General features: G+C 39.1%; 1 protein-coding gene across 5 annotated transcripts in view; it reads right to left on the reverse strand.

Moving 5' to 3' along the window:
• EIF2AK3 (eukaryotic translation initiation factor 2 alpha kinase 3) overlaps nucleotides 1–14,472 on the reverse strand; it is a 63,401-nt gene extending 48,929 nt beyond the window's left edge. For 2 of the 5 annotated variants that reach the window (XR_009154928.1, XM_058181200.1), the window contains exons 1-3: nucleotides 13,910–14,472; nucleotides 7,721–7,850; nucleotides 115–309 (exon numbers count right to left, since the gene is read on the reverse strand). Coding sequence is in view for 4 of the 5 variants with exons in the window: in XM_058181200.1 (XP_058037183.1) it covers nucleotides 115–309; nucleotides 7,721–7,850; nucleotides 13,910–14,211 (627 nt within the window). In the remaining variant the exon portion in view is untranslated. Of the gene's footprint in view, nucleotides 1–114; nucleotides 310–1,700; nucleotides 1,906–7,720; nucleotides 7,851–13,909 lie in introns of those variants that run through there. The other 3 variants (XM_058181199.1, XM_058181202.1, XM_058181203.1) reach the window with 3 other exon arrangements.
• Between the last annotated feature and the right edge of the window lie 203 nt (nucleotides 14,473–14,675).

Here is a 14,675-nt window from a genome sequence, read left to right on the forward strand (position 1 = left end):
AAAGTTTTATAAAACCTTACTAGATAGGTTGGCTATAAACTATTTCAAAACAAGTTTAAAAACCCATAAACATTAAGGGTCAAAACTCTGTTGCCAAAGTTGTTATTATTTTACCTTTCCTGAATATGAACTCAGCCCATATGTTGTTCGGGACTTTCCTCCAACCAGAACTACATCATCTCCAAATCTGTAGGATGATTCAAGTAGTGACTCAACAGTGAATGGAACAGCTTCAATGCTCTCTCTATCACGATCCCACTGGAAAAGATCTCCATCCAAGGAGGGAATTATCATTTTATTTCCAAACACCTACAAAATATTAAAACAGAAGTATACATTTTAATAAGGAAAGAAAGAATATGATGATCAGAATACAGATTTAAAATCAAATGAGATTCAGATCAATAGAAAAATGCCACAATGATTCATAAAGTTATTTAACCAATGTATATCCACAATTGTACCTTTCACATCCACAATCCATGTTCCTTTTCAGACTGACTACATTCTATGACATAAATCATCATTTACTTCACTTATAGAGTCAAATAAGCTAGATAAACTGAATTCTAAGTTAACTTGTTTATTTGTGCTTATCTCAGCAGATTATTTCACTATTTTTACCTGCTCTTTTCTCAGTAAACCATCCAAGGATTGAAAATTCAATTTTGATGTAAATCAATGTTTTAAGGCAGGGGTTACCAATCTTTTGCACCTCAGGGACCACTAAATTCATAATTTTAAATCCTGTGGACCACTAATATGAATCCAGCATGCCGCTTGCTGAAGCACCTGGACTCCAAGTGAGGAGTGGGAGGGGGTCCTTCAGGCACTTAGCTTGGCCGCCTGTTTCTGCAACCTTAAACACTCAAAGAGCCATTTGGACCTGTTTCCCACAGAAAACAAAAAGCAGAATCTCTCATTTCTCTCTCTCTCCCCACCCCCCAGTCTCTCATCTCTTTCCTCCCTCTTTTTCTGTCTCTTTCATCTCTCTCCACCCTGTCTGTCTGATCACTGTCCCCCCACCCTTTTTCTGTCTCTTATCATTCTTTCTCTCTCATCTCTGTCTGTCTGACTGATCTCTCTTATTCTAATTCTCCAGCAGTCTCTGGGTCTCACAGGCGCTTCTTTGGCCTTTGTTGGTGCTGGACGCACCTTGGTCGCTCGAGGAGATGCATGACCTGCTCTCCGCCCCAAGACACTCACACGACTCAGCTACAGCTAATGCTCCGTAATGGGCTCCAGGAGGAAAAGGGGATGCTTTCTTCCCCATTGTGAAGCGCTTTAAATTTAACTGTGTGCCAAGAGCAGCAGGTAGGCCATGGAGGTGCCAAGAGCAGTGGTGGAAAGGCCAGGCCAGTGTGTCAGGGCGGAGAGGAAGTTGTGGATATCCCCGAGAGATCAAGGTGTGCAGAGCACCAACAAGGCCCGGAAGAAATGCCTGTTGTGACCCAGGCCCAAGTAGGTAGTAGAAAACTCAGTCCGTGAAACAAACAAACTTTATTTGAACAGCTGAGAATTACTTCATTCCCAGCGTAGTTCAACTAAATTAGAACAAATTCCTCCTAACATAAATTCCTCAGTCCTATCGCAAACCTTGGTCCAATTAGGCAAACTACCAAAGGCCTTTCTTGGCAAACATTCAGAAGTCACAAAAATAAATGCAAGACGTAGATGAAACAGAAGACCAAGCTACCAACATTGTTTTCCGGCAAAGCCCAAACGCCGTTGCTGGTTTGTTTTAAGCCTTATGGGAGGGGCCAATCATCTCTTGGTCCTACTTCTAAGTTGTCCTTTTTGCTTGAGCTGCTCTTGATCTTCTGGCAGCTTTTGTTGAGCCCAGCTCCGACTTGACACATGACGCTACAGGGATCTGGATCATGGGAGCAGCCTCTAATCAAAGATCTAAAAAGACGAATTATTGAGGACTCGTTTGAGTGGTGCAGGGATCTGTGTCTGGGAAGCATGGGAAGGGGATCATCACACTGGCAGCCAGGATAGTGGAAGATGAGGCTTGGGTGTCATAAAGATCTGTCTCAGTTCCGGGATCTGGCAGATGACGTGGCAGCTGAGGCCATCGGACGAGGAGGGAGAGAGCGGCCGGGCATCCGATCAACTGAGCAGTTCAGCCATGGGGCAGGGCGTGAGCAGCGCGGGATGTTTAAAAAGGGTTGCCAGGCAGAAGCTCTCAGCGCCGACTTTGTACAGAGAGACCTCAACTATTACAGAGACCTGGTTTGTAGCAGACCCAATAAACGAAGTCACGGGTGGAAAAGAAAACCAAGTTGGCTTGTTTCTTCTCACGGCGTCTGGCACAACTGTGGCTGAGCTAGCTGAGAGCTCTTCTCATGCGTGCATTAGGAACAGGCTCCACCTGTTCCTCTGCCTCACTACTATCAGTCTCTGGAGGCTCTGGAGTCCACACCTCACTCCCCGATGACCCTGGCCTGACTTCAGCCTCATCGCTGTCCAACTCTGTTGCCAGCTCTGCAGGCTGCTGGCGGACCACAACAATGCCTGTAAGACCCAGCAAGAAATGAACCTCTGGAATATGGAGCGAATCTCCATCCCTCCCCATTTCCTTCTCAGCCAGATGACGAGTGACTGGGAGGAAGGATGAGGGATGTGGCCAGCCACTGGTGGGTTCAGTCGACAGGAAGCCACAGCAGGGGAAAGAAAGAGCCACGGGTTGCCGCCACACATTGCTTCGGCCCGCCTACGTTTTCATCCCCCCTTGTGGCAACAGCATCATTGCCTCATTCTGGCCGGCGAGGGCTGCGCTACTCCTTACATGTTGCATCACCTGCAAAGCTGCAAGTTGCACGTACCTCCCTCTATGGTGGAGATTTCCAGCCCCACCATGAGTGCCTGGCCGGTCCCATATTCCACAGCTCTAGTCACAGGACTGGCTATTGGTCATCCCGGAGCAGCTCCTCCACCCAGGTGCGCTGCGGACCACCAAAATTTTCTCATGGATCACCAGTGGTCTGCGGACCACCGGTTGGTGATCTCTGTTTTAAAGCATGTTAAATTTATAACAATAGATTATAAATGTGCCTCAACACTTCTTTAAAAAGAAATTTAAATAATTTTTGATTTGGTGGAAAATCATAACCAGTAATTTCCTGAGAATGGAAGTTATTGTGAACTCTAATGATATACACAATGTTGGCTATGAGAAAAAAATGGAACAGGAAGACTTTCTTCTTGTGGAAAGAAAGATGACTTGAGATTGAAACTGTGTTAATTTTTCAACAGGTTGATTACAGTAATAGTTTGTTAGCAAGAGTTTTGGAATTTCAATCTTGTCTTTTATTATTGTTCACATTTTTTACTACTTTCATATTTTTATATATTTCATTATTGTTGTTTTTTGTTAACTATTTTATTACAATATGGTTTATAAATTATAGGCTAATAATTTGTAAATAGATTTAGTAGATTTAGCCAAAAGAATTTAAAATTCTTTTGGCCTGTTATACAAGTGATGGGAAACCAACAGTGCTGTATTATATTTTTGTTTTCTTTTTAATGTCTTCTTGTTGTTTTTTAGAATTATTTTGTCCTAAAATATTTGTCCCAAAATATTTTGGTATTTAGTATTTTAATCTTCTTTGAATAAACTAAAATCCCCCCTCCCCAAAAGAAGTGTTTCTTATACAAAACTGAAATGTGTATACACTTGGGATTTTCTTTTTGTATTTTCAAAATAGCAGACCCCATGTCTTTCTACAAATCCCATTCAAGGCTAAAATATATAATTTGAAATACACTTTCAAGGCCAAAATATGTAATTTGTGCGCTTGTTATTCAAAAATAAAATTTATAAGCCCCTTCAAGATACAGAATAGTTTGTCAGAGTTCTTTGATTTCAGCCATTGACTTTTTCAGAAAAAAGAAAAAGAACTAATTTGCTGCTCTTAGATAAAGAGATCCACTGCATTTTGGATTAAAGACAAGGAAAGGCCTTGCTCTAAAAGATAAAAAAGCTACATGTAATTTCAGTAATACATGGAACAAAATCTGGCATAAGTATGAGCGTGAATCATAAGAGATAGAGGAACTGGAAGATATATTATTAACATGCAACAAATTATAGATACTAAATTTCATCCTAGACAGGAGCAGGAATAATGGAAAAAGCATCAGAATTCCAAGGATAATTATATAACTATTTGTTATTAACATATGTGTATGAGATCACCTCATTTACCTAATGAAAAAATTCTAACATGGAACAGAAGCAACAGTTTGAATGAAATATGAAACATCTAAATAATTCAAACTTGAGAAAGGAATGTTTTAAGTTAAATAATTAATTTAATTAATTGTTAGGTAAAGCAAGTTAAAAAGGTCAGAAGTGTGTGAAAGGGTAGATGAAAAAAATAATTATCCACTTTAATACATGCAAGCAATATTCACAATGGTTCCATTGTATGTGTATATATCTCTTCACTAAAACTACTGATGTCTTAAGAAATGAACATGCTACAAAATAAGTATCTCTACAGGTAAACTTTAAATTACAATCACTCATCCAGCAGCTGTTCAAGGTTACAGCACTGTATGAAGGGGATTTATGAGTGGTCTATAAATCCCAATACCTGGCTCTCATATATTATGAAGAACTTCAGTCAAGTGATTGTAAGTGTTGTGATGTTCTTTGCTGGCTTTCCACAAGCATAGTCAATGGGAAAGCTGGTGTGAAGTTACAAACAGTCAAGCAACTGCCACTTTTTCACCCACTTGCCTGGGACTCTGCCTCTTCCTGCTTAATAATCTAAGTGATTTTGGGATTATGATGGCAACCGAGACTGCATTGTTAAGTGATGCATTCACATGACATCATATTTTACCACTCTGCAGATTAGCAACAAAAATTCTGATACCAATTAACTAAACACAAACAAACCAGATCACCCTATCAATTTAAAAATAAGCAAGGTTAGAACCATTGAGGAAGCAAAATGGCAGGTCAAGAAAGAAATTTGAAGAGTTTTAGTTCAAGACAAAATAACTTAATACTGCATAAATGTTACGAGTTTATTTTGAAAACTAAGTACAGATTATCATTAAATATGTTAATTAAGGTTAAGATTATCATTAAAGATTAGGATATCTAAGCATATTCTGCTTGTATTTTTAATCCTTTCAAATATTTCTTAACAAAAACAAGCAGATTAGATATCATGGCATTCACACCTTGATGTCCAACACACACGCAAACGGTAACATTATGTTTCCACAATCACTCCAATAAAGTTTCAAAAGAACTCCCAATCTAACTGGTTTCTGAGAATGTTGTAAAAAAAATGTTACAATTGGTCATACACTGAAAGTGAATTTTGAATTCTTGAAAATCTAGATTAAAAATTGAAGGGATTAGAGTTACTCCTGATTAATACAAATTAGTTATAGATCTAATGTATAGTTCTAAAAGAAAGTGATTACTTAACAGACAAGAATTCATTTGCATGATCATTTGTAATTTTTCTCCTTATTCATTGTAGCAAGTGTATATAAGGTGATGAAATAATTGTAAGTCCAAAAAGACTAAAAATATGGAAATATTCTCATTGAAAGAATAAGGAGATTCAAATTAAAACTACACTAAGGAATCAGCAAGGACATGTTATGGAAATGACATTATCCTCTTTCCATTTGTCCTTAAACATTATCTCATATTGCAAGAATGAATCATTTGCTGTTATCCTAATCCATGGAATTTAAGTTATGTTAAAGTTCTTACATATATTAGCTTGTTCAATGTCAATAGGAAAACTCATAATTAATATTAGTATCAAATTATGCATTATCTTCAAGTTTGCCAGGTGATTTCCACAAAAAAGTAATACTTATATTTCATATAAAAACGGGCTTATAATTTAAAAGTTTGTTAAAACATATTTATTTATTTATTTATTTATTCATTCATTCGATTTGTATACCGCCCTTCTCCCGAAGGACTCAGGGCAGTTCACAGCCAATAAAAATACAAAAAATACATATAACACAAGTTAAAAACAGTATAAAAAACTAATTCAATATATGGCCTAAAAATTGGAATAAGATTAAAAACCCCATTTAAAAACTACATTTAAGCTAGCCCTGCGCGCTGGAACAAAAGGGTCTTCAGCTCGCGGCGGAAGGTCCGGAGGTCGGGGAGTTGATGAAGCCCCGGAGGCAGCTCATTCCAGAGGGCAGGAGCCTCCACAGAGAAGGCCCTCCCCCTGGGGGTCGCCAGCCGACATTGTTTGGCCGATGGTACCCGGAGGAGGCCCTCTCTGTGGGAGCGCACAGGTCGATGGGAGGCTACTGGTGGCAGTAGACGGTCCCGTAAGTAACCCGGTCCTATGCCATGGAGCGCTTTAAAGGTGGTGACCAGCACCTTGAATTGGACCCGAAAGACCACTGGAAGCCAGTGCAGACTTTGCAGGGCAGGTGTCAAATGGGAGCCACGAGGTGCTCCCTCTATCACCCACGCAGCTGCATTCTGGACCAGTTGGTGCCCTTCAAGGGGAGCTCCATGTAGAGAGCATTGCAGTAGTCCAGGCGGGATGTAACAAGGGCATGAGTGACCGTGCAAAGGAAAACCCGGTCTAGAAAGGGACGCAACTGGTGTATCAGGCGAACCTGATAAAAAGCTCCCCTGGCGACGGCCGTCATTTGTTCTTCTAAAGACAGCCGTGCATCCAAGACGACGCCCAGATTGCGAACCCTCTCCGTGGGGGCAAACGACTCACCCCCAACAGTCAGCGATGGAATCAGCTGACTGTACCAGGCTGCCAGCATCCACAGCCACTTGGTCAGATAGATATACCTATCTAACAAGTATTTGTAAACTATCAAGAAAGTTGGAGCATATTAGAAAGATTTACAGCAATTAGAACTTGCTTAAGCAGTTTAATTCACTGTTAATTTTCATTTTTTTTCTTATATACTATGAATTCACGAACCTGCAGATTTAGATTCAACAAAGTTTGTAAAGGAAAACTGAAGTCTACTTAAAGATAGTCGGAGGGCAGAAAATGGAAAGAGGTTTTAGCAATTCAATTAATAGAATACGATGGAGAAAAGCATTAGACATTTTTGGTGAAAGTGCATTACAGATATTCCTTGCTTAACTACTACTTTTCAGTGATCATTCAAAGTTATGAATAATCTGAAAAAATAACTTTACAGTCAATTTACAACATTCCCAGCATCCCTCAGTGATGCAATCACCATTATAATCAATACATGTTGTCATGCATCTGATCTGTTTTCTTTCTTCCACTTGAAGACAGAAAGATTGGAGAGAAAGGGATTGTCAGGGAATAAACTGTTGTTCTGTCGCACATTGAAAATAATGGGATTTTTGGAAGAGCAGGATTAGGAGCTGCAGGCACATTACAGAAACAACTTATAGTACTCCCTTGACATCTTTTCCACTCCAATCTCTTTGTTCTGTGAGAGGGGGAAGCAAGCAATTTTTGTAGGTAATCTCTCCTAAACCTGATCCTGATCAAAGGATTGCTTACAGAAATTGTTTGCTCCCCTTGCATCTCTCATGTAACCCTGCACACTTTATCAGATTTCCAATCAAGAATCTTTAGGAATGAGATCTATGTTCCCAGCATTCCTGGTACTTCCAACTAGCACAGAGATGAAGAAATATCACAGTGTAATTAACCCCTCCCTATAAATTCTAAAAACCAGTGATTAAACACACTAATCTTACCTCTGGTTTACTAAGACTAGATGAAACAAGAGAACCTGATCCCACGTCCAGATCCCACTGTTTTCTACCACTGTTTTCTGGATCTAAAGCAGCAATCCGTCCATCCAAAGTACTTATAATTATTAATGATCTGCAAATAAAAAATATGTTCATAAAAACCAAAAATCCAAGATATACCTAATAAAAATCTGTAACCAATTTTTCAATTTATTGGAATTTATTTACTGTTTTTTTCCTAGTTTTATTGACATTTTCTTCTTAACAACTTTTTCTTTCCCTTAAAAAATAATTAAAAAGAAGGAATAGTATCAGTGATATTGCCTATTAAAATCAGAGTGTTGCCTAAAAAATGTTGATAATTATATAAATCTGAAATCATTTTGTAACTTCAAATGCCTACCTGCAATTATGTAAAGCTACAAACTGGATATGTGCCAATTTTCTTAATAGTCATTTTTTTCTTCCTAGTGCCTTAATCATATAAAAATATTTAATTATGCAAAGTAAATGCTAACGTTATTCTGTGCTTTCTATTCGTTTGCACTAATCAAGGTTTATTTTCTAGAAAACTTCCAATTGTTTATAATTAATGGTAGTTTATTTAGCATTTCATTAATCATACCATAAGAAAATAATTTATTTGAACAATTATAAGACAATCCTAATCATATTCCAAGGATAAAATATTCGGAGCAAGAATCAAGATTTGTGCATTATTCATAAAATATACCACAGTATATGGTACAGTGGAGCATTCATAGTTTAATTTCAAATAAATCTGCTAGACTTTATGTGTAATATGTTAAATAAAATGAAGGAAACATTCTTTGCCTTGCTGAAAGAAACATTCTTTGCCTTGCTGAATTTAAACCAGGACTAATAATTGGCCCTGGAATCATTTGTTGCTTCAGATTCAATAGGGAAGAATGTTTTAGAACAAGCAGGAATGAGAATAAATTTAATGAGTCTGTCTGAGATCATCATACAGGTACAGATAATTCTTGACTCATTATTGGTCAGTTAGTTAACTTTTGTCTGAAATTACAATAGGTCAGAACAGACTCATAAAGCACTTCTGGCCATTGTAAAATGTCATGCAACATTTCAGATGGTTCGCAACTGACTTGCCTTTATGACCAGTTGTGGTGGTCACGTGATTTTGATTTGCAATGTTTTTGTCAGTTTTTGATATTTTTCTGGCAAAAAAGTCCAATCAGAGGAATGGGTTTGAACTTACGACCTTGTTCATTTAATGATCATGATGATTCATTTAAAGACCACTGCAAAAGAAGTAAAATTAGGTTTGTTCATGTGGGTGCATTGACGTAAGATGATAATGGTTTACGATCCCAAATCCAGTCCCAATTGTGGTAACAAGTCAATCACTACTTGTAGAGCTTTCCAGTTACAACAGTGCAGAAAAAAAAGGACTTATGATAGGTCCTCACACTTATGACCACTTCAGCATTTCCAGTCACATGATCAAAATTTGGGCATTTGATGAGTTACCTGCAGCTATGATAGTTGCAGTATCTCAGTCATGTTCTCCTTCCCTGCGTGAACTGTCTCCTCTTCAACTGTCACCCCAACCTAATTCCTCTCCCTACCTCTGTCTTTTTTGTCACTTGTACAGTTTGACCAAGATGAAGCCACTGCTGCATTCCGCCACTACCCAGCTATTAGCCGCAGCAGACCTTGCCCCCCCCCTTTACTCCTTAGCACATCTTTCTCTCCTTTGCATCTGCTTCCTCTTCTCTCCGCTGGGCCCATTGTCAGTGATGGACTCACCTCTGACTTTCATCCACTTCCCCAGCAGCTGGGCTCCTGATAAGCCCGACCCACATTAGCAGTCTCATCCTGCTGCTCCTAGGATCATGAAAAGTACTCCCTGGAGTGTGGACACCAAGGAGAGGAGACAGTAGCAAGCTCAGTGTAGATCAGACATGATAAGATACTGAGGACAAGGAAGAAGACAATGACGGCTGCACATAGGAAGTCAAAGAGGAAGCTATGTTGGGACAGTGGTGTTAGCAGATTGATTACAGCAAAATATAGTGGCATCTTCATCTCACCTGTGCTGTGCAGGATGGCCAAAAGAGCAGAAATGCGGGGAGATAGGAGAGTGTAGGAAGTTGAAGCAGAGGCAGTTTGCAAAGGGCAAGAGAAGGAGGTCAACCTCTTTTGGCTCAGTGATCTCCCAAAAACGTTCCCTGTCTTGGAAGAACTGAGGCTCAGGGCTTGGAAAGACCAAACTGGAAATGGCTTGAATTGGGGTGGAAAGGTCAAGTGTTTGCAACCTTCTAGCCAACTTCCCATTAGCAAAGTCAATGGGAAAGATGGCAGGAAGTCACAAATCACAGTTGGTCCTCACCTAATGACAGAATTGGCCCTGTTTAATAACTATAACTGGGATTGCCATTGGTAAGTCATGTGCTACATGATGCTTTACTTAATTACTGCTTCACTGATGGAAACTCCAGTTCCAATTAGGGTGTCTAGTCAAGGACTAATTGTAGCAGTTTCTTTCAGAATCACACAACTGCTTTAGAAAAATTTTCACCATAGCTATACAATCCTTTAAACTAACATGACTGCTTTAGTAGGGCTGCATTCCTGTTTGCATTCATGTGTTCCAAATCATTACCCTACCAATAAAATTTGAAGCACTGCACAGTCCTAATTGGCAATTTAAGGCCTCAGGCAAACAAACAGACTAGGGATCAGTTTCCAGAACAGAGCGGATCAGATTGAATAATACACTATATATACAATCTTTTTCTGTAAGTCAGTGAACATGTTACAGATAGTCCTTGACTTCATAGCGAAGACCAGAAAGTTGGTTGTAAGTCATTGCAACCTTAAGTCAAGGCCTCATTTTACAATCTTTTTGCCATGTAATTAAGTAAATTGCTGCAATTGTAACTGCAATTAGTAACAGCTGTTAAATGAATCTGGCTTCCTCATTGACCATGCTTGTCAGGTTGCAAAAGGTAGTTTACATGACGCTGGGACAAAGTAATCATCATAAATATAAATCAGTTGCCAAGCGTCTGGATTTTGATCACATGACCATGGATGCTGCAACTGTTGTAAGTGTGAAAAATGATCATAAGACACTTTTTTCAGTGCTACTGTAACTTTGAATGGTCACTAAATAAACTAAAGTCAAGGACTACCTGTACTTCCCAAGGATCTGCGATAGGCAGATGTGAATGTTTGATAATTTTAAAGGTATCATCACATGATATACGCTATTCCAAGTAAAGCTTTTATAACTGATTGATGGTGATTTTATCAATGCCAGCTGTGTTCAAGTTGTGCTCCAATTGTGTTGGGATTGCACCAGTGGTGGGATTCAAATAATTTAACAACCGGTTCTCTGCCCTAATGATTTCTTCCAACAAGCAGTTTGCCAAACTGCTCAGAAAGTTAACAACCGGTTCTCCAGAAGTGGTGCGAACTGGCTGAATCCCACCACTGGATTGCACACAATGCACCTATTGCTATGGTACTGGTATTTCCTTTGCTTTTTTTTGCCATGATTTTATTTCTATTTGAAAGTCTTTATATTTTGTTATCTTCTCTAATTCATTCTTATTAGGAGATATTGTGAGCTGCTTTGTCGTTGGGCAGCATACAAGTTTAATAAATTATTATGGGTCACAGAATATGTCAAAAAGTGAAGAATTGGAAGAAGAAAACTAGGGAACCGGATTAAACAAAACAAAACAGGAAAGGTTCTGAAAATATATTGTAGATAGGAAGTTAGGACAAGAGAGGAAGCAATGTAAGTATTTATACAGGTAGTTACTACCATAACCATAACTGAGCCTGGAATTACAATTTTTGTGGCATTTGTTATGTGAATATCATGATTACTGACTGTAGCAATTGTTAAGCAAATCCATTTTACCCAATGGGCAAATTGCAGTACATGACCATGGGATGCTGCAAATGGCTGTGGGCATCTTAAATGTGACCATGTGCAAATATATACGTGTGTGGCTGTTAAAACTTTGGAACTTGGTTATATGTATTTTGGATCTGTCTTTTGTTTGAATAGTCACTAAGGGACCCCTTAAGACTATCAGTATGAACATTTTTTTTTTATTGAAAGAGTTTAAAAAAAAAAAAAAACATTTTTCCCCCTTTTTTCCCCCTCCCTCCCAAAAAAAGATATTTAATTGAATGGAAAAAATGGATTGATTATCTACAAAATAGATATCAGATTAAGAAATATCAGATTGCCTTTGAATAATTAGAAAGTTATTTTATGTAATGGGGAGGGGGTTGGGAGACGAAAAGCTTTGGATGGGGTTATTTGGATTGGAAGGGAAAATTTTATTCTATGTTTGGTTTATGTATAACTTTACCTTGTGATTGACCCGGGAAGCCGGGGGGGGGTGGGGGAGGGAGGGGGGTGTTTTGAACATTTTTTAAATAGTGATGAATGCACACACATGTTCACAACATTTTTTTGAATATACAGTATTGCAAATATCAATGTGAGTCAGAAGATCAAGACCAGAGTAAATGTAGTAGTTGAAAAGAGAGAACCATTTAGTTTTCTGCAACTCTATCGAAGTGAATTTTTCTAATACTGTTAACAGAAAGAGGGAATTCTGTACTGAAATCCATGAGGTATGGTGCTCTACATGCAAACTCTAAATACATGAAAACCATAAACAACAAAATGTAACTAAACTGAGAAATTACCAATCTCTGTTAAGAACTGCAATCAACATAATTGTAGTGTCAACTTAAATACACTTCACCTCCAGAAAGAATATTGTATTCTTACATTATTAGTTCACATTATTTTAAATATTTTGTTTTTCCCCAAAGGCAGCAGTTTTGAAAAATACAGAAATCAATTAATAGGTTATCTCTAATCAGAAAATATTAGGAGGCGATACATTTAGTGTAATTATATCAAAATATTTCTTAGCCTTTGAATTTTGTTAAAAATTTTATTTAGGAAAGCCATTTAACAAAACTATTGTTCCATGGAATTATACTTTTAAATGTTCCCATAAATAAGCTTTTGGCAACTTAGAAATGTCTACATTTTAGCTTCACAGTCCCAGTCAACATGGCTAATAACAACAGATTTTGAAGCTAGCAGACAGAGCTTTGAATTTTAAAAAATTCTGATACCTTCAAAGAGATTTGATAAATTACTACCAGTTGACTTTTCTGAGCTCAGTGAAACAATATTCTGTTTCAGTAAGATGGTTTACTAAAGACTGTTTCAGTTCTTGCAGATAGCAGCACAAATAAGCATAAAACCCATTTTTAATGTTATTAAACTATCCTTTTACTAGTTCTTGCTCCAAAATAATTTTTTACAGGATAGTAAGAATAGATTCCTGTTTGGATCCAGAGTCTTGTATAACAGATGCATTTCATTTAAATTGCACTTTAGGGAAGGAGGGAAGGAAGGAAATTATAAAATCCCAGGAAACAGGAAAATTCATTCACTGCAAACCACATCCTTGTAAATATTACCCATAGCACTTTCCTACCTGCTAGCCTGCATATCCAAAAAGCTGACCAATAGTAAGAAAAACACTCAGTTTGACATATAGGAAAGCAGTTGTTATGAGTAAAAAGTGAATGAAGAGTAAAACACCAAATAAAAATGCATTCCATTCCAATTTTCTCTATGTATAGACAACATACTATGGAAGAAATAGGTATATTAGTGATACTATATGAGTGTTAAATGGTTTAAGGAGCAACTCACAGGGCAATTTCCTTACTGCAAATCCTTACTGGGATCCTAGGGTTTGGCGTCAAGCAAAGCATTTGTGTATTCTAGAGAAAGACCCTGGTTCTCCGAAAGTATTGATTGTTGGCAACACCTCCCACACCTCTGAGCCCACACGACAGCTTCCCAAATTTGAGATTTTGAGAATTAATAGATTCCGCATTAGAAAGCAACTGGTTGGGAAAGGTGGGCTAGAGGGAGCCGCAGAACAAGATATAGCTATCTATAAAACAAGGGTCTCCAACCTTGCCAACTTTAAGACTTCTGGACTTCAACTCCCAGAATTCCTCAGCCAGCTTAGCTGGCTGAGGAATTCTGGGAGTTGAAGTCCAGAAGTCTTAAAAGTTGCCAAGGTTGGAGACCCCTGCTATAAAAGACATACATACCCTCCCCCAGCCCCCCAATCTTTCCCACCTCACCTGAAACTACCGCTTTGGGTGGGAGCGTCCATTGCTTCTTCCTCCTGTTCACCGGAGGATGTGGCCTGGGCCACACCACTGGCCTCATCGTCTTCTACAATCCCATCACCTACTACAGGAAGCGCCGCGGCTGCAGCGCCACCGAGTCCTAATCCGGTCCGGCCATCACCCTCCGAAAACGCCGCCGCCTCCCTCAGAGGGACGCAGAGCGGCAAAAAAAACCAGAAAAGCACCAGGGCGGCGACGTTAGAAAGGGTGGCAGCGGAAGCAGGCCGAACGCTTGGGCCTCGCGGCCCTGGCATGGAGGGTGTCTCCCTCTACTCGCCACAAAGACTTCGCTAGGGAATAAACTCCGACCTGGCTCCGGTCAGCTCCTTCCAATGGCCACCAAGAAAGATTCAATCCCGTTCCTTCAGCAGAGAGTTTAAGTACGCACGCGCAAACCGCAACCTAACCTGTTTATAGTTTACCAATCCCACCCCTTGTTAGCCACGTAACGGCGCGCTTGTACGCAACCTAGTTTGCTTGATTTTAGCAGCGGGCTTTTGCTGTTTTATCTATCCAGACTTAGGAGGGGTTGCTTTCTCTTTGAAAGAAAAGCGGTGAACACATGTTAGTTGCCTGCACGTAAACGGAACCAATGAAAACGACGCTTTCTGGCTTTAGCCCGCCAATAAAAAGGCTCATGTCTCTAAGGTTTCCATGATTGGATTAAACAATAACACTACTTTTGCCATTAACTTCCGCTCTTGATTGGAGAACGTGG

Source organism: Ahaetulla prasina, chromosome 4, assembly GCF_028640845.1.
Source record: "Ahaetulla prasina isolate Xishuangbanna chromosome 4, ASM2864084v1, whole genome shotgun sequence".
NCBI classification, from domain to species: domain Eukaryota; kingdom Metazoa; phylum Chordata; class Lepidosauria; order Squamata; family Colubridae; genus Ahaetulla; species Ahaetulla prasina.